At 44.6% G+C, this 23,706-nt stretch overlaps 1 protein-coding gene across 11 annotated transcripts in view; it reads left to right on the top strand.

The window, feature by feature from the left end:
• The window catches only part of METTL24 (methyltransferase like 24), a 124,112-nt gene that overhangs the window by 15,842 nt on the left and 84,564 nt on the right, over positions 1-23,706 (top strand). For 10 of the 11 annotated variants that reach the window (XR_011522023.1, XM_070556809.1, XM_070556807.1 and 7 more), the window contains exons 2-3: positions 14,100-14,198; positions 20,450-20,589. Coding sequence is in view for 10 of the 11 variants with exons in the window: in XM_070556809.1 (XP_070412910.1) it covers positions 14,100-14,198; positions 20,450-20,589 (239 nt within the window). In the remaining variant the exon portion in view is untranslated. The remainder of the gene's footprint in view (positions 1-14,099; positions 14,199-20,449; positions 20,590-23,706) is intronic. The other variant, XM_070556804.1, reaches the window with a different exon arrangement.

Here is a 23,706-nt window from a genome sequence, read left to right as displayed (position 1 = left end):
GAAGTTGATGTTCAGCTTCTTCTCAGATTCCCTCTGGACTGTGTAGACAAGCAGGGCGGTGAAGACTTGCACTGGTTTCAGAACAGTGATTGTTTGAGTTACAAAAATTTGATGAAAGCAATTTGATGGAAGCTATGGACAAGCGTTCCAGAACACGGAACATCTGTTTGCACACACATTCATTTGTGCGTGATTTCAGGAGGTCTGTGGCCCTCATGAAGCCCTGAATTCTTAGTCCAGAAGTGGCTCAGAGTCACTCAAAGGAGTTTTCAGCATACAGATACCTCAGCCTCCCCCACCACAGGTCCCCTGTGAAGGACCACTCAGGGAGGCCTGTGTGCCAGGTTAAGACACATCAGTGTGACTAGGACGATTGATTCCTAAAGTTGGGGTAGATGCTTCAATAGCTAGTGTCCACCTTTAACGGAGAGCTGCCCCAGTGTGGTGGACTTTTCTCTCCCAGAGTCACCTCACTGTTCACTGGGAGCCCTCAGGTGGCGGAGCCCAGAATCTTGGCCGACAGCTTGTAGAGTCAGGACCACCCCAGGCCTGGCCCGGTGCTGAGATGTGGTGCCGAGATGTGCAATCCTTCTGATGGCCAGTTCTGCTCTCCATGGTCCCCTTAAGCTACACGTTGAGGAACAGCATGTTGTTTTCAGAATAGTAGCCAATGGTTCCTCCCTGCTATTCATTTTTATATTTCATTTGTAAATAAGTGCTTGTTTTATGCTATGAAAATGTTGAATGCTAAGAAAAAAACTCTACAGGTGGAGAAATTCATAGATTCTTGTGCAAATAAACATAAAGGAAGTTATAGGTCATCTCTTCCAGTCTCTCGTCTTGTCCACAGTCCTGCTTTATGTTAATATTTCTCCAGCTACACACCAACATTAGTCAGCATCTCAGTGGATTAATAACGTTGCCCTGTCTGTGGCTATGCTCTTGTGGAATCTCTACAACCATGTCTTTAGCAAGCTGAGTAGAAGCCTCTTATCCAAAATCACCAATTCCCGGTCATTGGTCAGTTATATAGAGGCAGTTAAAATAGCAAATTGCAAAGAGTATACGCACAGTCTATTTTAACTTAAAACATATGCATGCACATTTGTTTGTTAATCTTTTGTTGTGAGTATGGCTGCTGGCTGGAGTTCTGGTCTTTCTTGCAAAAACCCATCTGAACTTCAGCACTCGCCATTTGCAGTTTGGGGTTCTTCAAAGTGGAGCAAGAACTTGACACTGAGAAGCAGTCCGAGTGCAGAACACCTCCAGATTTTAGTGATTTTGCGATTCTCTTTTACAGTGACTTCACCGATACCTAACACAACAGTATTCCGAAATAGCACCTAGCTTTTAATTGGCCTGGCTTTTATAGGAAAGGGAACCTGCTTTTTTCTGTGCACAGATTTCATCAGTTCACCTAAATTTTAATTAAATTATAAAATTTCAATAACTCATACAACTGATATAAACTGGTTTGGGAACAAACCAAACATCTCTTGGTGAAAATACGACTGAACTGGTAGCAGCAGGAAGGCACAGGACGAGAAGATGCTGAGTGTCTGCTAATGTGACAAGTTGGTTTTGTAGAGACAGGTTAAGAGTGCTTCTACTATAATACATGTCAAAGAAAATCAAAATTGTGCACCATGTTTTAACGTATGTTGGAGTTACTTTATTTTATTTGTAAAATAAATTCCAACAAGGAGGAATGCATATGCTTACCTTTAAGAGAATCTGCACAGCAATGTTGTAGAGGTGGAATGAGCCAAACTAGGTCAGAGGGATTATGATCAGAAAGTCCATCTCTGCAAGGCATTGTGGGATCCACCTTCCATGGCAAACACAGCTCCACCTTTACCTGAACAGTCCATATTTCTGCATTTAATAAGTTAAAGTTAGAGTAACAAATATTTATAGTTTCAAGGTTACATGCCAACAGTCTTTGGAGTTATGAAAACAAACTTTCAATGTTCCTGAAAAGCTCTGTGCTTTTCTTAACAAATGGGTTTGGATAAAACCTAACTTTATGATTTTCAGGTATAGAATATGTTCAGGTTCAGCTTAAATTTTATAACTGGTATGTAGATATTTATTAACCTTTTAATCTATCAAAACCAATGTTAATTTTTAATGAAATGTTTTAAATTCTCAACAGTGCTTTCATACAGTTTCTCTCAGGGTTCCTGCTAAACTACTTATCTCTGGTTTTACTTTAATTTGAATAAACCTGGATCAAAGACATTTAAGGTTTATAATAATTTATTTCCACCTAAATAAATAGTATTTATATTTAGCTAGATTAAGGTATTACTGTACAGCTCAGCTAGTGAATTTCCCTACTTCCTTCCAAAGTAATAAAAAAATTGTTCTCAATCCCAAGAATTTGATCATGTTCTTTTCTCCCTGGCATTTAAATCCATGTAAAAATGTGCCTTGAATCATCTCTGTGGGGGACTGTGGAAGAAGTGAAACACAGGTGTCCTCAGAAGGCTTGTAGTCTGGTGAGATAAGATTGGCGCATTTGAAACATGTTATTCCAAACGTTTGATTAAGTATAAAATGAAAAGTACAAGCAATACGTGCTGAAACATCTGCTTTGTGTAGTTTATTTTGTGCATAGTAGAGGCTTGAGTGATTAGGAGATTTGGGGGAAGGCTGTGGGGCTAAAACTGGACCCTGAAGAATAAGTGGAATTTGAACTGACTAGTGAATAAGGGAGAGAATTCTTGGAAGGAGGAAAATAACTGGCACAAAATGTTAGGAGCAGGAGGCACGTAGGAAACAGACCAGAGAGTAGGATTTGTTTTGTAATCAGAATGTCCTTATGGTCTTTATCTGAGCACTTCTCTAACTTCTCTGAGTCTTATCTTGGCAGTGAATTATCTTTGGTTAGACTTCTTTTCTTTCCCCATGCGAGAGCCTTCATAAGACCAAAGGTCTGTTCTAGCCTACCATTCAATCTCTGGTGGTGGGACATTGGGAAGGTTCTGTGAGGATGCATTTATAATAATGATAACCATATTTACCCAGTGCCTTTTAGGTACCTGTAACAGTCAGGATAGGCTAAGTTATGCTGCAGTAACAAACATCCCCAAGTTTCAGTGGATTAAAATAATAAACTTTTATTTCTCACTCATGCTACATGTCCAATGTGAGTTGGTGGGGCTGAGAGTCAAGATCTCAGCTTCTTGCTCCCATTCAGGGACTCAGGCTGACCCTGCCTCAACTTAGATATACCACTGCCTTTGTCAGACAGGCCTGAATCCTTTCCCCTGACACATTCTAATCCTCCGTTTTAGGATGAGGATTTGTCATCTATGACATTTTCAGAGCTGCTGGTGAACTTTTTAGTGTGTTCCACATCTTATGGAACAAACAGAAATTTCATAAATTTGTTTCCATTGCATCAATGAGTGTGTCAGTGAAAAACGGCCATTGTGGTTTTTACCAGGGGGTCTCTTCTGCAGTTGCTATATTGGGCATGTAATGGCTATATTAACAGGAAAACTAGGTATGGAGAAGATAAAACTCTGAAACCTGGGATGGAGACAGCATGATACAGCAGAGCAAGTATGGGACTAGCAGCCTGGAGGACTGGGTCTGAGTCATGCCCCTGCCTCCTCCCACCTATGTGACTTTCGCATGTCATTTCACCTCTCTGAGCTTCATTTTCTTTAATTATCGTGTCAAGGAGTTGGTCTAGATTATCCTTAAGCTCTCTTTGAATATAATGATTCTCTACAAGTACAAAACAAGTAAAATTTAAAGCTAGAAATAGTTTCTGTCTTCTGGATTCTATAACCTTTAAGCTCTTCGTCATGGAAGTTTGTTTTTCTTTAATGCAAGGAATGTTAGTCCTCCTTTCTCATATAATTAAGAAATATGGTCAAAAGTTTCATCAGCTTGGATCGGCTATATTTATTTGTAATTTGTCCCCTTTCCTCTCGTTATTTCCAGTCTCAACTGGGGAAAGAGGACTGGGCCAAGGTCAGCTGCCACTCTGACAGCTCTGCTTCTAACCTTGGAGGTTCTCATGCTCATTCACCAAAGAACCCTGAATCCAGAGAGTTACACAGCAGCAAACCCACTAAGAATTGACCTTGGCAAAGGTCTGCGTCCTTCAGCAATTCTTCATGTCCCTGAAAAGGGCCACTTAGCGATAAAGATTGTAGATCTTTCCTTCCATTTAGGTTTGAGGCTTAAGTGCTTTTGTTTCCTGAGTTCTCCAGCCAGCTCTCTCTGCCTGGTTTTACGCTGCTGGCAGCTTCCCACAGAAGGGAAAAAAAAAAATTTATTGGGCTGCTCCTACGTGTCAGGCACTATAACTTATAGTGCATTCAGACAGAAGAATGTTCTATAAATATAAAATCATGTGAGGAATGTCCCAGAACCAGAGTCTTATCTCTAATTGTCAGTAGGATTCACTCAGGCAGCCAAATGCTTTATCCCAGTCAAAAGGGCCAGAGACCTGGCAACATGGACACTATGCAAATGACAAAAGAGTTAGTTAATAACGAGTGAATGTGTCCTCAAAACTGAGAAATACACACATACATAGTTGTGTGCAACCGTTTCTAGAACTGAAATACTTTCCCTGTAAAACTGCTCGGCAGCACTGAGCTTTACCACTGACAGGCTTTCTATTCAACATTGCACCACAGAACCTCATTAGAGGCTGTAAGACTGGGAGGATAATGGGGCGGCTGCGTGGATGGGCCTGGCGGCTTCAGGATCACAGTGACGGAACTCTTGGGGACTCTTGTGGTTTGGCATGAGGTTTGGGGACTGAGGTGGGCTGAGAGCCACCAAAGAGGCCCTGGTACCCATTATGGACAAACCTGGGCCCCAGGTGAACCTGTGGGGAAGATGAAGATGGCTATGCAGGTGTTGGGGGAGCAGCCCCCTCTTTCCTCTCATGCTCCCCTTTTATACTCTTTCCTTTTTCCATTCCTCTCCCTCCCTCATGGTGGTTTTTCTGCTCTCCCCACCTGCTGATTCCACTTCTCCTTTGGCTTCGGCAGTGACTTAGGATCCAAGGATCCCTGAAATGGTTTATGGGGGTGCTGTAGGCCTTCGATCCCAAGAGGCTGATGTTTCGGGAACCGGTAAATGTTTGGGGCATGTTAACTGGCTGAAGTTTTCTAACTAAACATGAACTCACAGAAGATTGATGTGGATTCTGAGCCCCAGAAAGTCTGGGTACCTTATATGTTTTGAATAGGATGTGCATATATGTGGAGTGGTGTGTGTGTGTGTGTGTGTGTGTGTGGAGAGAGAGAAATTCCTTAGAAATGTGGTTAATGCTGTTTCTAAATTCCTACTTGCTTTCTTATGCAGACATTCTTATATACTCTTAATTTCATGAGACAAATGAAACTCCTCTCTCCTTTCCTGGATGATGTTACCTCAGTGAGATCTATGATTTGACATTTGAGTGCCTACTGTGTACACAGACGCTGTCTGTTTCTCCATCATGAAAGCCTCCACATTTCACGGGATCTACTCCAGGAATTCGGCTTCTCTTTTTACTGTGTATGATAAAAACCTAAAATACATTATGTCTTATTCTCTTCGCCATCCCCTTGTGTGTTTCAATCTCACCCAGGCTTGAGCAATTTTGATACACACAGAAAACGTGGTGAATTTAGAGATGTCCGTTTAAGAACAAAAACCAACTCAAAATTGTTTGGCCTTTCTTTCCAACTTACCAGGATAACTTAGACAATAAATCTAGAGCTGAGTGCTTATTCCTCCTTGTCCTTTGTTTTCTTCTTTTTCACTTCCTTCCTAAAAGTTATCAGGGCCTGCTTGAATGATGGTGCATTTTTTTCTTGTCAGAGTTGATTTGATTTCTGGTTCCCTTGCCTCCCAGCCTACGCTATGTGTAATGATGCAGAGGCGGCAGATTGATGGGGGAGGCGTTCAAAATGCTGCTCTGGATTGGGGTTTCAGCATGCATGCTGTCTGCTGCCAGAGACATTTAGCAGATGGACTTGGAGAGGGGGCCTGGGCCGTGAGAGAGAGAGGGCTTCAGAGTAAGAGGCGCCCTATGGGCTGGGCTGGCCGTGCCTTTTCCAACTAGCCATTTCGACCCTGGCCCACTATTGAGTCTATCCCAAGATTAATAGAGACTCAGCTTTTTTGAATTTCTTTGAGTCTTTCTGTTAGGACTTTACTGAGCCTCTTGCATCTTTAGGTTTATGTCTGTTGTGAAATTTGGGAATGTTTCAGCCATTATCTCTGTAAATATTTTTTTATGCACTGCATTCTTTCTCTTCCTTCCCTTGGATTCCAATGACTGCATGTTAGACTTTTTGATATTGTCCCACAGGCCCCTGAGGCTTTCTTTTTTTTTTTTTTTTTAATGATTTTTCCTCTCTGTTGTTCAGATCAGATAGTCTCTGTTGATCTAGCTTCAAGTTCGTTGACTCTTTCTTGTGTCATATTCATTTTGCTATTGAGCCCATCCACTGGAATTTTTATTTTGGTTATTGAATTTTTCAGTTCTAAAATTTCCATTTGGCTCTTTGTAACTCCTGTTTCTTTGCTGGGACTTTCCATCTTTCCATTGGTTTCAAGAATGTACACCCTTACTTCTTGGAGTAATAGTTGCTTTTAAGTTTTTCTTGAATAATTCCAACAACTGCGTCATGCCTACATTAGCATTTGTTGATTGCCTTTTCCCCACACTAATTGGGATTTTCCTGATTCTTCATATGCTGAGTTGTTTTGGACTGTATCTGGACATCTTGTGTATTTTATTACGAGACTCTGAGTTGTGTTTAAATACTACACATAATGTTGATATATTTGTTTTCACAGGCGATTGACTTGGTTGGGTTCAGGCCTCAACTTCCAGCCAGCTTCTGAAGATTGTGATTTCAATATCAGTTCTGTTTTCAAAGACTTCGCAGTGTTTTTCAGATCTGTCCCACATACACGCCACCCAGTGGCCGCTCTGGGACCCAGGCGGAGGTGTGTCTGTTAGCTCAGTTCTCAAAGTCTTGGATAAGCTAACCAGGATCAGGTCCATTTCCGTGCAGTACAGGTGTGAGCCCAGGACTTCATAAACTACTCGATGGCCTTGCTTTCCTTCTCCGTGATTTTCCCAGTATCCAGTTCCCTGACGTGTCTGAACCTCTGGCCATAAAGGTTGGGCTTTAGTCACCCCTGCTCTGCCCATGCTTCGCTGCTCACTTCCTGTGACGGTGCCTGAGTCCCCAGCCAAGATCAGGAGAAGAGAGACGGGAAACACTCATCGAGGGGTTCACTCCATCCTCCTGGGGCCACAGCCTCAGATCAGAGAGGAAGCTCCCCTTACCTCAGAGTTTTTGGTCCTTGCGGCCTGGCTGTATCTTCCACCACCCCAGCTGGATTGCCTGGGAGTTGGGATGCAAGAAAGGAGAAAAGGAAAAAGCAAAAAGGAGAGGGGGAAAATGCGGGATTTCCCTGCTCTCTCTGAGCGGTCGGAGACCCCTTCCCTCCTTGAGCCTGGACTAGAGGGCTTCTCCTGGCGCCAACGGCCACTTCCAGTGCGAGGCTGCCTGACTCGGGGGCAGGAGGGGGATGCCGGAAGACAAACCAATGGTGACTCCACTGTGGTTCAGTGGTACTTTGAATTCTAGTCTTCCTCACGTCTGCCTGCTAGTATTTACTTTTCAGATTCCTCAAATAACTAACTGCTCCATGCCTTCCGTCCCGGTTGTCTTGCTGCACTCAGTGCAAGACACGGGCTGGGCCTGTGCTTATCCATCCTACCCAGAACTGAAACCCAGATTCTGGTTTTTTTAAGCAATTTTTTCACGCAGTACCTGAATTTTGCAGGTCGCCACAAAATGTGTAATTGACCCTGCTTGTTTTGAAGCAGAGCTGACCCTGAGAAAAAGGCCGGTCACAGGAGCACGCTGAGGGAAAGCATGTCAGCTGCCGCCCCAGGGCCTCTCAGAGCCCTAGTCACTCGCAAGCAAAGGCCTAAATCCACTATTATCCAAGGGCATTACAGAAAGCTAGTGGCTGATCTCACCTCTCAGCTCTGCCCGGATTCATGTTTTGCACGGGGAGCCATTTCGTGCCTCCTCCTTCCCCATCCACTTCCACAAACCCCCCTCTCCTTCTAAAAAGGAATAAACAATTTCCTTCAATCATTGTTTCCTGCCCACTAACAGATGCCCTTAATTAGCACAAAATTGCAGCAAAATTGCTAAATAAATATATTTTGCTTGTTTGGGGTTTGTTTCTCCCTGAAAGCTTAGGCTTCCCCAACATCAACATATCAACACATGCTCAGCGTATTGTTCAGTTTGGGTCAAGGACTCACAACCTCGTTCTTTTCCACGGGCACAACCATAACGCAGAGAATCAATTGTTAGCCGTCTCTCCCAGCAGAAAATTGCTGGTTCTGAAAGCTTTCGGGAGGTTGCTAGCTGTGGGAATGTACATTTGGGAGTACTGAAACTTTATAAAAATATCCCAAAACTCTACCAATTATCCATCAAAATAAAGAAACTGATCATTTAAATCACTCATCATACAATTTCATCGCCAAAGAACTGGAGCATTGAAACGCAGAAGAATGGACCATTTGACTCCTTCTTTTGGCTTATTTTATATTTGGTTTTTATACCCCTCCAAAAAAGTAAAAAAAGGCTTGTACAAAACTTGCTTGTACAACTCATGGTGGCACTGTTCTTAATTTGACAGTTTCTATGTGGGCTACGTGAGGTCATTCATGGATGTGGGGGAAACTGCCTGTGAAGAAGGAAGCTGTTATTCCAAATTTCAAGACAAAGAAAGCTTTTGCACAAGGCAGAATCGATGTCACTCTTTTCTAGGTCATGGGTGGGTCTGGTTTTTTCTATAATTTTTTCTTTTAACATAACCACTTTTGCTTGGGGCTTATCATCTTGAATTGATATATTTCTATTATGTGCATAAGCGGAGGCTGGTAGGCAAAAGAGTATTTTAAAAGATTGCTTTATTTTTTGCATTATCTTTTTTTTGAGGAAGATTAGTGCTGAGCTAATATCTGCTGCCAATCCTCCTCTTTTTGCTGAGGAAGACTGGCCCTGACCTAACATCAGTGCCCATCTTCCTCCACTTTATATGTGGGACGCCTGCCACAGCATGGCTTATCAAGTGGTGCATAGGTCCTCACCCGAGATCTGAACCAGTGAACCCCAGGCTGCTGAAATGGAACGTGTGAACTTAACCGCTGCACCACCAGGCCGGCCTGGTGCATTATCTTTCAATAGTAAAATTTTGGAATTTAGTTTCTTTGGCTTGAAAGAATCATTTTCTTTTTTCAAGAAACAAATTTAATGCTGAAATCATAAATTATAAAAATATCCGAAAGCCCCATGGCTGTGTTTGCTGCAGTCTTTCTGAGCCGGATCCATCATCTCTGTGCACCCCATTGGACTGGCTCAGGAAGCCCTTTTTTACCCTTTGGGAAGCAGAATCTGAGATGTCTGCAAAATAGCCCGCAAACAACATGAGTTAGTTGTGTATAGAATCTTCTGCTGTCCTTAATCTTAATTTTTGGAAATTTTCTCTATGTGATCAAAACTTTGCCCCTCACTAGAAGAAGCCAGCTCATTTTTCAACACACATTTCCTGGAGAAAGTGCCAGATGAAGCCTTCACAAACAAAAGGGGGGCTGCTTTCTTTCCTGAGAAATCTGGGACCCTGGCTTCCCTGAGATGCTCATCCGTGCTGGGGGAGGGGCTCATTGTTTGAGTGGCCTGGTGGTTTAGCAGGCAGGACCACAGACTGCAAAGGACTAGAAGGACCCTGTCCCTGCAGAGGCTCAGGAACGTGGCTGCAGCTCATTGTGTATGCTCCATTTGACATTTCAGCTCAAGCCTGTTGGGGACAGACAGACTGGCCCCCAGTGATGGTACCTCTACCACCTTCTGCTTAAGCCGCTCCTTTACCCATCTGAAGAGGAAGTGGGGGCGGCAGACAGGACTAGGAATCCACACTCCCACCTCCCCTGGGACTGGTAGGGGTAGCATCGTTCTGGCCACTTGATGTTTGGAGCACATGGATAATAGTGTACCCTGGCATTTAGGGAATTGTTTGGGGTAAAATCATAATGATAATTTTTTTTTAAGTAAAAGATGTCTTTTTTGCCTTGTTCTATTATTAAACACTGGCCATTGGTGTTTTCAGGTACTCCGAGAATTCTGTTTGTGGGAGTTTTGGAAGGACAAGCATTGATGTGTGCACTAGAGAATTAAGACAAATGATAATTGAAAGAGATGATAAAAGCTAGTGGTTTCCTTGGGGAAATAACCACGAACTGCTGTCAGATGGATTCCAATAAGAACATTGCTTTATGTGAAATGTTTCTTAAAGAGCTCATCCAAAGCATTTAGCCAGAGCACTTCTGAGGGCGCCTCTTTGCTGTGTGTTTCTTTATGTCCCCATCGGAGACTCTTCAACTTGTACTATTCACTATTCCGGCTGCCGTGGTTAGCTTCTTTGTGGTCAGCACCGAGTTGGAAATGAGAAATATCAGATTGCAAGAAAGATATTATTTGTGGACCCTTAAGATAACTCTGTAGTTTCGCTATATTGATTCCCATATGGATTCACCGTTATTGATCTGGGAGGTTACTTTTGCCCGTTAGCCCAGGTTAAGTGCTTCGACTGTGCTTAAGGTGTGTCTTTAATGAAGCTTTTGGGCTTCTCACAGTGGAGACTGCTTCCCACAATCTGCATTTGTGTTTTCTGGCATTTATTTATTACTACTTGGGTCCTCCATCTCCTTGACATTTCAGCTGAAGCCTGCCGGGGACAGACAGACCCCATCGTGCCCTCTAGAGATTTCTGTTAGAGCCCCTGCAACACTTCATTGCTTTTACTGCTTTACAGAGTGTGGCACGAGGTACAGTGCCCGCTGAATGAATGAATCACTCCCTGGTCAAGTCTCACGGCCTCTTTCCAAAGGATGCTGTGCAGGAGACCTTCCATTTGCCCCTCCAGATCCACCCTCCACCCTGCTCCTTCTGCTCTGCACCCCAGGAGGCTCACCTGCCTGGACCAACCACAGCCTCCCTTTTCTCTGCCTTCCTGTTGGGTGTGACAGTTAGGGCGGGTATGCAATAGGACTGGATGTGATGGGATTGGCTGTGTTCCTCTATTAAAGGCCTTCTCCATACGGTTACCCTCTCGGGTTTCACTAATTCCTCCCCCTCCTTGCTCCTTCAGGCTTGGGGTTTCAGAGGGCTCTCTGGTGTTCCAGCCACAGGTATTGCATTATTCCTTACAGGTTTCCTTAAACCCCGCCCACACCTTTGTAAATAGCCTCTCTATTAAATGCTTCCCAAATTAGCCAATTGGAAGGAGCCCACTGGATCCTGCTGGGACCCTGGACTGATATTTACCCAAGTCACCTGGATGACAAAGTCGCTTATAATCTAGATATCATAATCTGTCTCTCTTGCATTATTTCAAGTAAACACTCTCTTCTGGGCTGGTCTACTTCAGATTAGAATCAAATGGAGCAGGGGTCAGCAAACTACCGCCTGGCAGGCCAAATCCAGCCTGCGGCCTGTTTTCGTAAATGGCGTTTCACTGGCACACGGCCATGACCGTTTGTTTACTTACTGTTGGTGGCTGCTTTTGAGCTACAGCAGGAGGTGAAGAGTTACAACAGGAACTGTACAGCCTGCAAAGCCTAAAATACTAGCTATTTGACCCATTATAGAAAAAGTTTGCTGATCCTTGATTTAGAAGAAAACCGTAACGATGGAACTTTATTGTTTCCATCAAGAGGCTCCCGGGCCAGATGCTGGGGCACTTGTGAGTGGTCCCCCGACAGTGACGTGGGGAGCTTTCAATCTTAGGCCTAGACAAGCTTGCACGAAGAAGCAACAAGAATGTGACCAGGAGAAGGGAGGAGGCATTTGCCTTTAAATGTGCTTATAATTTATGAGCTCATAACTAATAGTTTCCTGAAAAGAATGGCCCTCCCTCACCTTTCAGCATTTCTCTATCAAAGTTATTCTGTAGTATCTGTCTCCTCGCTGTGAGTGCCTCTGGGGAGAGTCCAGGGTTTACTCATATCCATGTTGACCAGTGCCTGGCACAGAGTGCCTGATGCTCCGTGAATATTGTTTGGCCAAATGGTCATCAACAGCTGCTTCAGAGAAGGAAGAAGGAAATAGGGCTGGAAAGCGTTAACTGGGAAGACGCATGAGTTAATGGTCTCAGGCTCTCCCTGACTAGAGTCTCTGTCTGTTCACCCTTCACAGAATGGGAGCAGCCATATGAAAAGGCTGTTTTCCCAGAAAAGGGGCCCCTCAGGGCAGACTGACTACATAATTTGCAGGGCACAGACCAAAATGAAAACGCGGGGCCCTTGTTCAAAAATTGTGAAGATTTTCAAGACAGTGTCAACAGAGCATTAGGCCAAGCACGGGCCCTTCTAAGACCTCACAGCTTGCATGCCTGTGAAACCAGCCCTGTCTTGAGGGTTCCTGAGAAGAAGGCAGTGGGTGGGGAGTCAGGAACCGTTCTCCAAGTCTAGAGGACTGCCAGGCAGGACAGACACGTCTGGACGCTAAGACTGTGGGCTGTCGGGACTCTGCAGCGATGAGTCTGATAACGCCTCGCCTGGAAGAATGCTCCGTCACTTAGAGAGTTTGCATTTACCTGAGACCCTCACGCCAGAGCGCGCTCCTCCTTCCCAAGCCCACGTACCTGGCTTCACACTGACTGACCTGCTTGCTCCCCGCACCTCCTGGCTTTCAGTTCAGCCCCAAGTCACCTAGGCCACCCCCTCCAGGAGCAACAAACATCACAGCCTGGGTGGCTTATAAACCGCAGAAATTTGTTTCTCACAGTTCTGGAGGCTGGAAGTCCCAGATCGGGGAGCCAGCATGGTTGGGTTCTGGGTTGTCAATTGCCTTCTTCTGGCTGTGTTCTCATATGGTGGAAGGGGCTAGGGAACTCTGTGGGGTCTCTTTTGCAAGAGCACTAATCCCCTTCTGAGGGCTCCACCCTCATGACCTAAGCACCTCCCAGAGGCCCCACCTCTTATATGAACGCATTGGGCATTAGGATTTCAATATATGAACTTGGGGGGACACAAACATTCAGACCATAGCAATACCTAACTGAAGAACAATGTATATATTATATGAATGGTCCCTTTTTCTTGTCCCCAGAACCCTCCCCCGCTCCCTTCCTCACCATAAAAGGGGGTTTAGAAGCCCATCCCAACCCTTCTGGGGGAGCCCCTGTGCCAGGACACCCAAAGTCTTTCCTGACACGAGACATTCACCCTGCCAGATGCTGGGGCTTCTCCCAGGCCCCAACCCTTCCGTCATCTACACCCTGAGCAGTCCTCTCCCCTTGGGATCACGGTGAGCCTCCAGGAGGGTTCCAGGTGGTAGCCTTTGAGCTCTAGCAAGGACTTCATGACTAGCGCTTCCTTTTGACTTAGAGGGATCCCTATTTTGGATTCTTCCAAACCACGGCCTTCCCCCAACTCTTCATCCACCCCACCACCCTTGCTACACAAGAGGGCTTAGGGCTCATCTCTAACCACTCTGCTCATGGCAGCTTCTCATGGCCTCTGCTGAAAGGCGGGGGCTGCCTCATAGTGCTAGGAGGCCACCCTTGCCAGCCCTGGTGGTGCCAGCTTCCCCATGCTAGGGAAGGTGCCCAAGCACTCCAAGGATTTCAGGCACGATGGTGCCTAAAACTGGCCTTAGGGAGGCCCATATTTCTGAAGCTGTAAGTTCTGGAAACCGTAGCAGACAGGAGAGTTGGGAAGCGGCACCGTGTAATACCAAGCCGCAGTTGAGAGCCTGATGGGGTCAAGCTGAGTTTGCCTTTGATCAGAAGCTCCAGTCAGACATCCCCGAGCCTTTGCAATCTCCTGCTTAACCTGGTAGCGGGGCTTCCTCAGGCCTCATTTGTCTCCCTGTGACTGATGTGGTCTTAATGGCAGCAGCTCCAAACCAGCTCCCTGCCGCCCGTGTGCAGACAGGTTTATTTTGCAGGCGGCCTGTCTGATGACTCTGTGTCCTTCCCGCCCCCTCCCAAGCTCGTCCTCCTCCACACCGACCTCTGTTTTCTGTCTCTCACAGGGTCCCCGGTGGCATATAGATCTCCAGCCTTGGGCGGGCCCTGCTCAGTCCCTGGATGAAGAAGCCTTGAGGTTCCTGAGATATATCAGCACCACCCAGGTTGTGTTTCAGGCTCAAGAGGGTTTGGAGATGATGTAAAAGATTCCAATGACGCCTTTTAGAGAAGGATGTGTCTGTGAGCGGGTGGAGAGGTTCCTGATGGGGCCTTGATAGGGATGTGGTTTCTGAGGCCTTGCTGCTTAAATTTATCCCCTCACTTAGAGGCAGATAAGATGCCTTCCATTTGCTTCAGCATCTGCTCCCTTCCAGGAGTATCATCATCCTGAAATGTTTTAATGATTCATCCCGATGTGTTTTAAAGATCCACTTTAGAAAATTGCTTTGGAAAACCATTCAAAGCGACAGATTCGTGCCCGTGAATAGTCCGCCAAGCGTGTCACAAAACAAAAGCCTCATCTGGAAGTTCAAGCTCCATTTTGTATTTGGAGGAATCTGCCTTTTCCCTTTTCGGCCACAGATGCTTAGCAGACTGGGACACGCTGGGCCAGAGAGCAGGGAAGAGGTTGCAGGCAGTCTGAGGAGAAGCTAATGAATCCGAAAGCTCTCTTTTCTTGGGGCGCTCTTAAATCATTCCTGAGCACCGGCCTTCATTAGTGACTTAACGCATTGTGGCAGCTCCAGCAGGCTGAGTCAGTGCCCGGAGCAAGCAGAGAGACCGTCCATTAAGGAGAGTCTATGACTCTTGACACATTAATCAGGAGGTTCCATTCTCCAGCAGCCTGATCCTGGGGAAAGAGAGCCAGAAGAGGAAATCAAGGCCTGAGGGAAACTTTGCCCTAAACTGAGAGGTGCTAGGAAATTAACAGCTCAGACTGCCAGTGACGTGCACACAGCCCCACTTAGGACACTGCTCTGTGGAGCTGGTGTGACACTGGGGATCCTGGGTTCTTTTGATCTTTCAGCCCACTGGCTCTTGGCCGCCCACTTCTCCTCCCAAACTTTGCTGGCAGCAAAGCCCACTTTTCATCCATGGGAGAGAATATATTTCCAGATTTTTAGAAGGCTAGTTGAGGGGTAAAAGAAAGTCCCATTTCTCACACAATGCAGACAGACAATTGGAGATTTTAATATTTGTCACCTAGACATGCAAGTAAAAGCTTATTGAATTAATCATGAGTATGGGATAATAAACTGGTCCTGTGCTTTATAATTTCATCTTATTTTGCTTGCTGCTGCAGATTAATTTGGTGGACTTACACAGACTTAATTAAGATACTGAAATTTTAATTTTATAGTTTGGTTTTACATGAAGGATAAGAAGCTGGACCTCTTAACTGTGACTTAAGACCTGAAAGGCCCCAGAGAAAAATGAGAGGTGTTAAATCTGTGAGTTGGATTTGAGAACTATGGGCTCCACCCCCCCAAAATAAATTCACCCGGTGAGAACCTCCAAATTCTATTTTATACGTATTTCAGGTTAATGTTCTGAAATTTATAAAAGGCATATTTATTTAGAAGAGGCTCTTGAGGGGTGAGAGGGTCATTTCAAGCCCCTCTTGGAGCTTTCCTATGAGGTATGGGCTAAGAGGATAAAAATTCCAAAAACAGCAAAAAAAAAAAAAAAAAAAAGCATCCTATGATGTAGTCTGATGTTGTCACCATGGGCAATTTATTTTGCTTCTCTGGCTCTCACTGATCTGATCTTGAAAAGGAAGAGATTGTATAAATTCTTTCTGCAGTCCCTCCCAGTTCTGTGAGCTTGTACTGTGCTGAGAGCAGTGCAGGACTGTTATTAACCAAGTCTTGTTGAGTACCTACTACGTGCCAGGAACTGTGCTAGGTCCTAGGGAGACAGTTTCTGCCCTCAAGAGCCTAACAAATTGGTTGGAAAGGCGGAGAAATGGACATAAAATTATTATTCAGCTTGATGAGTGCAGTAACAGAGATTTCGTTGTTGAAGTTCACCAGAAGAATTTTTGTCCTCCAGAAAGGAGGAGATAAAGTTCCAGACCTCACAATCAGGGGTCATTTTACCCCAGTAAAGTCCTGTGCTTTTCTGTACTTCCGGGTCACTAGGAGGCCAACAGGTGGGAGCTCATCAGAGATGACACTAAGTGGTGATTAATCAGAATCTTACTAAGCAGGGCTCCCTCCCGCTCTCTATGTAATGCAGAGCTTTCTGGCTGCTTTGGGGCTTGTACTTCATTTAGAACTCATCTTGAGATGAAAGCCTACAAAGCTGGCAGAATATTAGAGTCACTATTACCTCAAATTTTCACAGTTAGCAGTACTGAGTCATAATGGGTAAGGAAAAAAAATAAAACCTCTAAAGGTACTAAAGCAAATTCCACCCCCATCCTCTTATGCTGCTGCTTAAAATTAAAAAAGAAAAAATTATCTCCCTTAAATCTGTGTTCAAGCTTGTACAGCAAGGCCCAGCATTCAACATGCTCATCATCGATGTATTCATTCCTCATTCACTGGGCATTTGTGGAGCACCTGCTTTGTGGCTGGCACTGTGCTGGCCACTGACTGGGATATGAAATCTGAATTAAATACCCACACAAGCTGGTAAACAGCTAGGGTGCAAGAAAGTTATACGTTCTCTAACAGGGTGGACAGATGGGTGGGGAAGCTCCCCCAGGCCGAGGGAGCTCGGGAACAGAAGCACAGAGCATGGGACAATGTGGCATTAGACTGCAATGGAGCTGGCGCCCCTGGACTTGTGCACTGTGGAGGCCCTGAGGGCATGGCTGGAGCCCTGCACTTTTTAATGAAACACCAGAGGAGACAGTGTTTGGGTAGAGAGTGCAGAACTGCAAGCTCAGTTTAATTAGGTATTGTTTTCTAACGTGAAAGACCATGATTACATCTCAGAGTTCCAGAGTCGATGATACACTGTCTGCTGCTAACAAGAAACGGTTAAATCACAAACACAGTGCTCTGTTCTCAGGGAAAGCTCCAGAACAGCTTTGTATGGCAACCCCCAAACCATATGCCTCCAGGAAGCATGTGCGGCAGGATAAAATTAATCTAAGCAACAGTTGCTGTTTTAAAAAAGAAAAGTATATTTTAAAATCTATCTATCTATCTATCTATCTATCTATCTATCTATCTATCTAATCATCTACCCATCTATCTATTTTTAAGAATAACACAAGAAACCCGGGTTCTGGACATGCAGACTTTACAACTTTATAACAATAGTATCTCTTGTATTTACTGTTACTCACACACACAAATTGGGATAAAAGCAACAAAAATACAGCTCCTTCCTTGAGATTTTACCTTTCAAAATAATGGTATTACAGAAATACACAGTTGATCATTGAAGTGATTCTTGCCAACAGTCCCAAAATTTTAAGGGCTCTCTTTTCCAGATTCTACTTATGGGTTGGCAGAAATGCTATTCAAGTTTTTGGGATATAAAATGAAGTGAAAATAAGTTAGATTCCTTTAAGTTAAATAACTCAAAAGCATTGCAGAAAACACTTTCTTCCTGGAGTCTATTTTCCTTTGTCCAGGCCTGTTTCCCTTTATATGGCTAACATTACAAGGAGAATTAGAGAGAGAGAGAACATCATTACCAGAGAGGGAGCTTAGCTAGCAGTTACCGCCCTCACTTATTTTGCTTGCAAGAGAGTTTATTGAGGCCTTGGCCATAAATCTTAACAAGAAAGTTTGAAAAATCAATATTTAATTAATTTTTAGGAGCTGAAGTTTACTGAGTACTCCTAGTTGTTTTCAAAAGCTGAAGTCTATCAATGAGATGGTTAATAAATGGTTAAAGTGAAAAAATGCCTGAGCTGTATTTATTTTTGAGCTAGAAGAGGAAAGAGGAACATTAGCAGAGAGATCAAATGGAAAAGAGTGTCTTTCTGGTAGGGATATATCTGTGCAAGATGAAATCTGTGGAAGAAGAAGAAATGCTTAAAGTGTCATCTTTAATAGAAGAAAACCCTACCCCCCACTGTTGGCAGAGGAGGAGCAGCTGAACCTCAAAGCTCTGAGTCTTTTTATTTTTTTTTCAGGAAGATTAGCCCTGACCTAACATCTGCCACCAATCCTCCTCTTTTTTGCTGAGGAAGGCTGGCCCTGACCTAACATGTGTACCCATCTTCCTCTACTTTATACGTGGGACGCCTGCCACAGTGTGGCTTGACAAGCGGTGTGTAGGTCCACACCAGGGATCTGACCCCGGGCAGCCGAAGCCGAACATGTGAACTTAACCACTGCGCCACTGGGCCAGCCCCTGGGGGAGCTTATTAAAATGCATGTTCCGGGGCATCAGCCTCAGAGATTCTGATTTTACAGATATGGAGTGGGACTCAAGAATCTGTATTTTTAAGAGCCTCCCAGGTCCATCACAATGTAGGTGGACCACACCTGGAGATACACAGTGAGAGAGATGAGAGTTAGATTTTAATGGCATTAGAAGGGAATTATGAACAAGCACCTGTGAACGTCCATATCCTGATCTGTCATTATGGAGGTTCTTGGGGAGAGGGACACACAAAGAACAGTAGCAAATGGGAATCGTCGTCCCACTTTAATAAAGACACTCCAGGAAGCTGGCCTAGAGCAAACGGCTCAGGCTTAGGAGGGCCACGCTTGCTTTGGGACCCACAGCACTGCCCTGGCTTAGCTCGCTGGCTGCAGGAGGCAGGGCATGGAATAGAGCACCAACAAAGGTGCTGACGTGCAAGGCACAGTAACCTGCCTGCTAGTAAAACAGGCCCAACAGACACAAGGAGCTTTGACTAGTTGGATTAGCAGCTTCTCCCTTGGTGGATGAGTGGGGGCTAGGCGGTGGGCAGGCAGAGGCATAATTTCCATTTATCTGTGGGAGAATGGTAGGAAATGAATTCTACAAATAAACATGTTGACGCACCCAGTTAATAAATGAGTTGCTTGAGAGAAGATTTGATTCCATATATATTTTGTCCTTTAAACAGTGGTTGTGGATAGAGGAGTAGAAAGATATTGGGTTGAAAGAAAAGAATAGATATATAGGGTTTCACTTTTTAAGCTTCCCTCTAAAACGTCCATATCCTAGCAGAAGACTCTCTCATAGTCACTGATAAGTAGTGCTAGGATGGTTTGCCAGGCCAGCCCTAGCAGGAGTGAGGGAGATGCTGTATTAGTTGAATAGGCTCCACATAGTACCCTCTTTTCAGATTAAAACTTTGGAAAATTGGTTAAATAAAAGGATTGGGCAAGCGCAGAATGTCTCCTTAAGAAGAAAATTATTTACTGTTACGTTTTCCAATGAATTAAAGCAACGAACCTCCAAACACCCTTTGCATCTGGAGACGTCTGTTATCTGTGATGTGACATCAGGAGCTGCTGCGTGATTCATGGAGCAGCGTCACGACTATGAGAGTTTTGAGGGGTTAGGGGGAAAGACTGGTGCTTAGTAAGGTAAATACCTTGGCCACAGAACTTGTGTTCTGTGGTTCCAACAGCCTCAGCCAGGCACATTGTGCCAGCCTCAAACACAAGTCAGAATTCCTTACAAAGTATATTTACTTAATGTGCATTTGAAATTAGAGACTTGATTCGGCATGATTTAGATACATGTGCTCTTTGGTTTTCTGATCTGATTTTGATGGATGAGTTAAAAGAAGTGCTTTGGTAGCTCAGGAAGGGCCTCCTTCCTGCCTGGGGCTCTTGCCCTTCTCCCCTGGGAGGAAGCTCATTAGAACAGTGTATCACAAAGAGGACTGTCTAGTTAGCAGGGACTACAAATTAATTTCACTTGACCCCTTGTCAGCTGTTTACTTGGTTAACACATGCCACCTTTCCAGACCATGGTGGCCCCACCTTATCTGCCTGAGGTAAGGAATAGAAAATCTCATATCCTTCCGAGATCGATGCCCCCACATCGCATCTCCCAGCTCCTAGTAGGAATGCTGTGGGTAACAGACCTCCATTGTGTCAGTACCGTTCTCCACGTCTGGCACGTCTTCTTGCTCTCAGCCTCTTGGTCGACTTCTGTTTATCCTCCAAGACTAACACACCTCTGCAAAGCCTTTCCTGACCCCTCCTCCTGCCATCGTTGCTCCTGACTTGCTCTCCGCTGCATACTCAGTGCAAAGGGCTATAGCAGCTCTTAACTTTCCCTCAAACCTCCCTATAGTCTGCGCGAGGTTACTTACAATCTGGTATTTGGAATTCCTCCGAACGTTTTACAGCAGTCCTGTGTTTCCCTGGGGAGGCGAGTAGTTAGCAGTGGAGAAGGAAGTAACTCTCCTGTTATGGTTTTCAGGGACCGGGGAAGCAGTAAGTCCCTACCTGCCATTAATCATCCAGCGCTTTAAATTATTCACATTGATTTCCAATCCCTGCAGATTGCATGCAATCACATAAGCACAGACAGCCTGGCTACCGACTCCAGCCCTGCAAAGAAGCCCTGGTCAGTCTGTCTTGACGACAGGTTTGGCTTAGCTCATCAAATCCGAAATAAGCAGTGCCGTCTCTACTCTTTGGGGTAAGTACATTTTACAGCAGAAGAAAACACAACACTCTTGCATGCAGCCAAGGCCTTTTCAGCAACACAAAGTTATGAATGGTTGCATCATGTGTAACAGGTGCTATACTTTGCCTCCTGCCATCGTTTCAGACTCATCTGTCTGTTATGTAACTGTGGGCACATGTAGACCACCAAAAGTGGCCAGGGCCACTTCTTCTCCCATTCTGCTAGTAGTAAGTTGGCAACTTCAGTTTTCAGTGTGATGATAATCTGCTTGGTGAAGCCAATGATTTCCAGCTAGACTTAGAGCATCTTTATTATAAAGAGAGAATATTAAGAATGTACCCAGAAAAAAAACCAATGAGCATATTAGAAATTTTACACAGTTATGATGAGTGACCCAAGACAAATGGCCACTGTTAGATTTTTATGTTTTGTGCCAAAGGTAAATCTGTGAATATTTTTGGGGGGATTTTTTTTGGTGAGGAAGATTGGCCCTGAGCTAAGATCTGTTGCCAACCTTCCACTTTTTGCTTGAGGAATGTTGTCAGTGAGCTGAGATTTGTGCCAATCTTCTTCTATTTTATGTGGGATGCCACCACAGTGTGGCTTGATGAGCGATGTGTAGGTCTGCACCTGGGATACAAACCTGTGAACCCTGGGTGGCCAAATCCATGCGTGCAAACTTAACCACTACACCCCAGGCTGTCCGCTACTTTTACATTTAAAGAAGAAAGAAACAAAAGGCAGATCTTATGAAAACCATGTGATTTTATCAAAACGGTGGGAAATATTGATATTCAGTTATTCAGGCTGAAAATGACCTAAATGTGCACACGGATTTAGAGAGCTTTTAGTAAAAGGGTGAATATAAAGTAGTGAGACTATTTCGCCCCGTATACCAGTACTCATATAAACAGTCTTGAACATACAAATGATATATACTTGAAAAAAGGCAGGAGAGAGTTACCTTTCTGTTCCATAGGTTCTTTGTAGAAGCTGTGCGGTTAGGTTCTCAGGCAAGATCCCTCAAGTACTGGGGACCCTAACAAGTGTCATATGCTTGTTCCTCACTGATAGGTTTCATCACCTCTACGATTTACGCTCAGGCCCATGAGTGACCACTGCCAGCCAGAATCCTAGATGGCAAGGGTTCGCGGCAGACATTGGGGTGATGTGGAAGCCTACGCAAAGGTGCCAATGCATACAGGATCACCATCACTGTCAAGCTTTACCAAACAAGAATTCTTGGTTATAGTCATGGTGGATTTTTTGTAAAAACAAAAGATTCAAATAAGAGTTTCAGGATAGTGAAAACAGTCTTCTGTGGGTTCAATGAAGAGCAATGGACTCTATCTGTGGAGCTTGGTATACAGTAGGCACTCAGTATATATTTGCTACATAAACGATTGCTCGAGGAAAGGAGACTAGGGAGGGAAATGGATGATGCTATGATTTAAACTAGGAGGCTGAGGATTAGGAAATAGTTGCTCAGCCAGTTGATTAGAACAGAGCTCTTTTTCTGGGAGCCCACCAGCTATGCTTTAAGATTATAGGAAGAATGGGAAGTTGTGACAGTGGAGTTTGTTTTGTATTATATTAAAAATGCATGAAAGTGGGTCATAAAAATAATTGCATAGTACCACATGCAAATTGGAGATCTCAGCTTTGCCCTATTTTCTGGCTCTGAACTGTCTTTATATTTTCTGTAATATTTTACACCCTGGAATAATTTCATTTAAAGGATATAACTGAGTAAAATGAAACTGGGAAATTGTTTTTGGGGACATTTTAAAAATTCTTTTTTTGCTTTCCTTATACTTCTGAGTCATTATATAAGATAGTTGTGCTGTAAGATTTCAGATTATGACATGTAAAAGGGTAGTTTCTTATTTTCATTTAAATGTTCACTATTCAAAATCGACTTTGTAAAGAGCAGATAAGGACAGTTGAATTCCACTGGGAATAGAAATGACTACACTATAAGGGCCAACATTTGATTAAAAACCTGAAAATGATTAATTGAAAACTGGGAACTAAAGAAAATATCTCTTACAGCTAAAAAAAGGATGCTTTGGATTTTGGATGTACATGTTAATTGCATTGTTACTCAGGATTGCAGATCTGGACAAACATCCTTTATTCTCAGGTGAATTGCTTGCCTCTGGGGCAGGTAAATAGCTGGCTGACAACATCTCAATTGATGCTAAGGGAAGAAAGAGACCCAGGCCAGAAGTGGTGGTCCCAAAAAGAGGCACAAGACCAGGGAATGTGGGCCCTGGATTCCCAGTGTTTGCAAGCGTTGGGATAGTTGTGACATAGGCAAGGAGGGCAGACGGCAGGGTCCTGGGGCCCCTGCACCCAGACAGTATGTGCTCCAAGCCCCAGGACTTGGAGCTGGGGCAGCAACAAGACCAGCCGCTGCTGTGCCCAGTCATTTCCAGGCAAACCGAGGATGATGGAAAAAGCTGCAACTGGGGGTAACTGTCCTGGAATGAGAGGGAGGAAGGGAGCTGAGGACGTAAGGATCAGAAGACAAAGGCTGAATGCCCTGTCTTCTGATCTGTTTCCTAGCTTCCCTCCTCCCCCGAGAACTAAAGCAGGTGTCACCTCCCCCTTCTCTCTGATGTCTGAAACTTCTTTACTAGGAGTCCAAGCTTTTTATTCTACATTTAATGTGAAAGACATTTTTCTGGGAGAAGTTCAGTTGAAAATTAAAATCAGATCCTTTTCAGTTTTGTAATGGGGTAGAATAGACCAGGTAAGGTGGGGAGGGTACCAAAAGGAAGGCTGTGTTATAGAGAAGGGAAAGAGAAGAGAAAGCAGAGGCTGTGAGAGTCTACCTTACAACTTCAGGTGGGGCCTGCCCTGGAAGTCTTCTCGTGTGTAGAGTGGAGGGGTGATGGTGGAGAGATGGTGGGGTGGTGGTGGGGAGATGGTGGGGTGATAGTGGGGTGGTGGTGGGGAGATGGTGGGGTGATGGTGGGGAGATGGTGGGGAGATGGTGGGGAGATGGTGGGGTGATGGTGGGGAGATGGTGGGGTGGTGGTGGGGAGATGGTGGGGTGGTGGTGGGGAGATGGTGGGGAGATGGTGGGGTGATGGTGGGGAGATGGTGGGGTGGTGGTGGGGAGAT

Source organism: Equus przewalskii, chromosome 9 (genome assembly GCF_037783145.1).
Source record: "Equus przewalskii isolate Varuska chromosome 9, EquPr2, whole genome shotgun sequence".
NCBI classification, from domain to species: Eukaryota; Metazoa; Chordata; class Mammalia; order Perissodactyla; family Equidae; genus Equus; species Equus przewalskii.
This window is presented reverse-complemented; position numbering and strand designations above follow the sequence as displayed.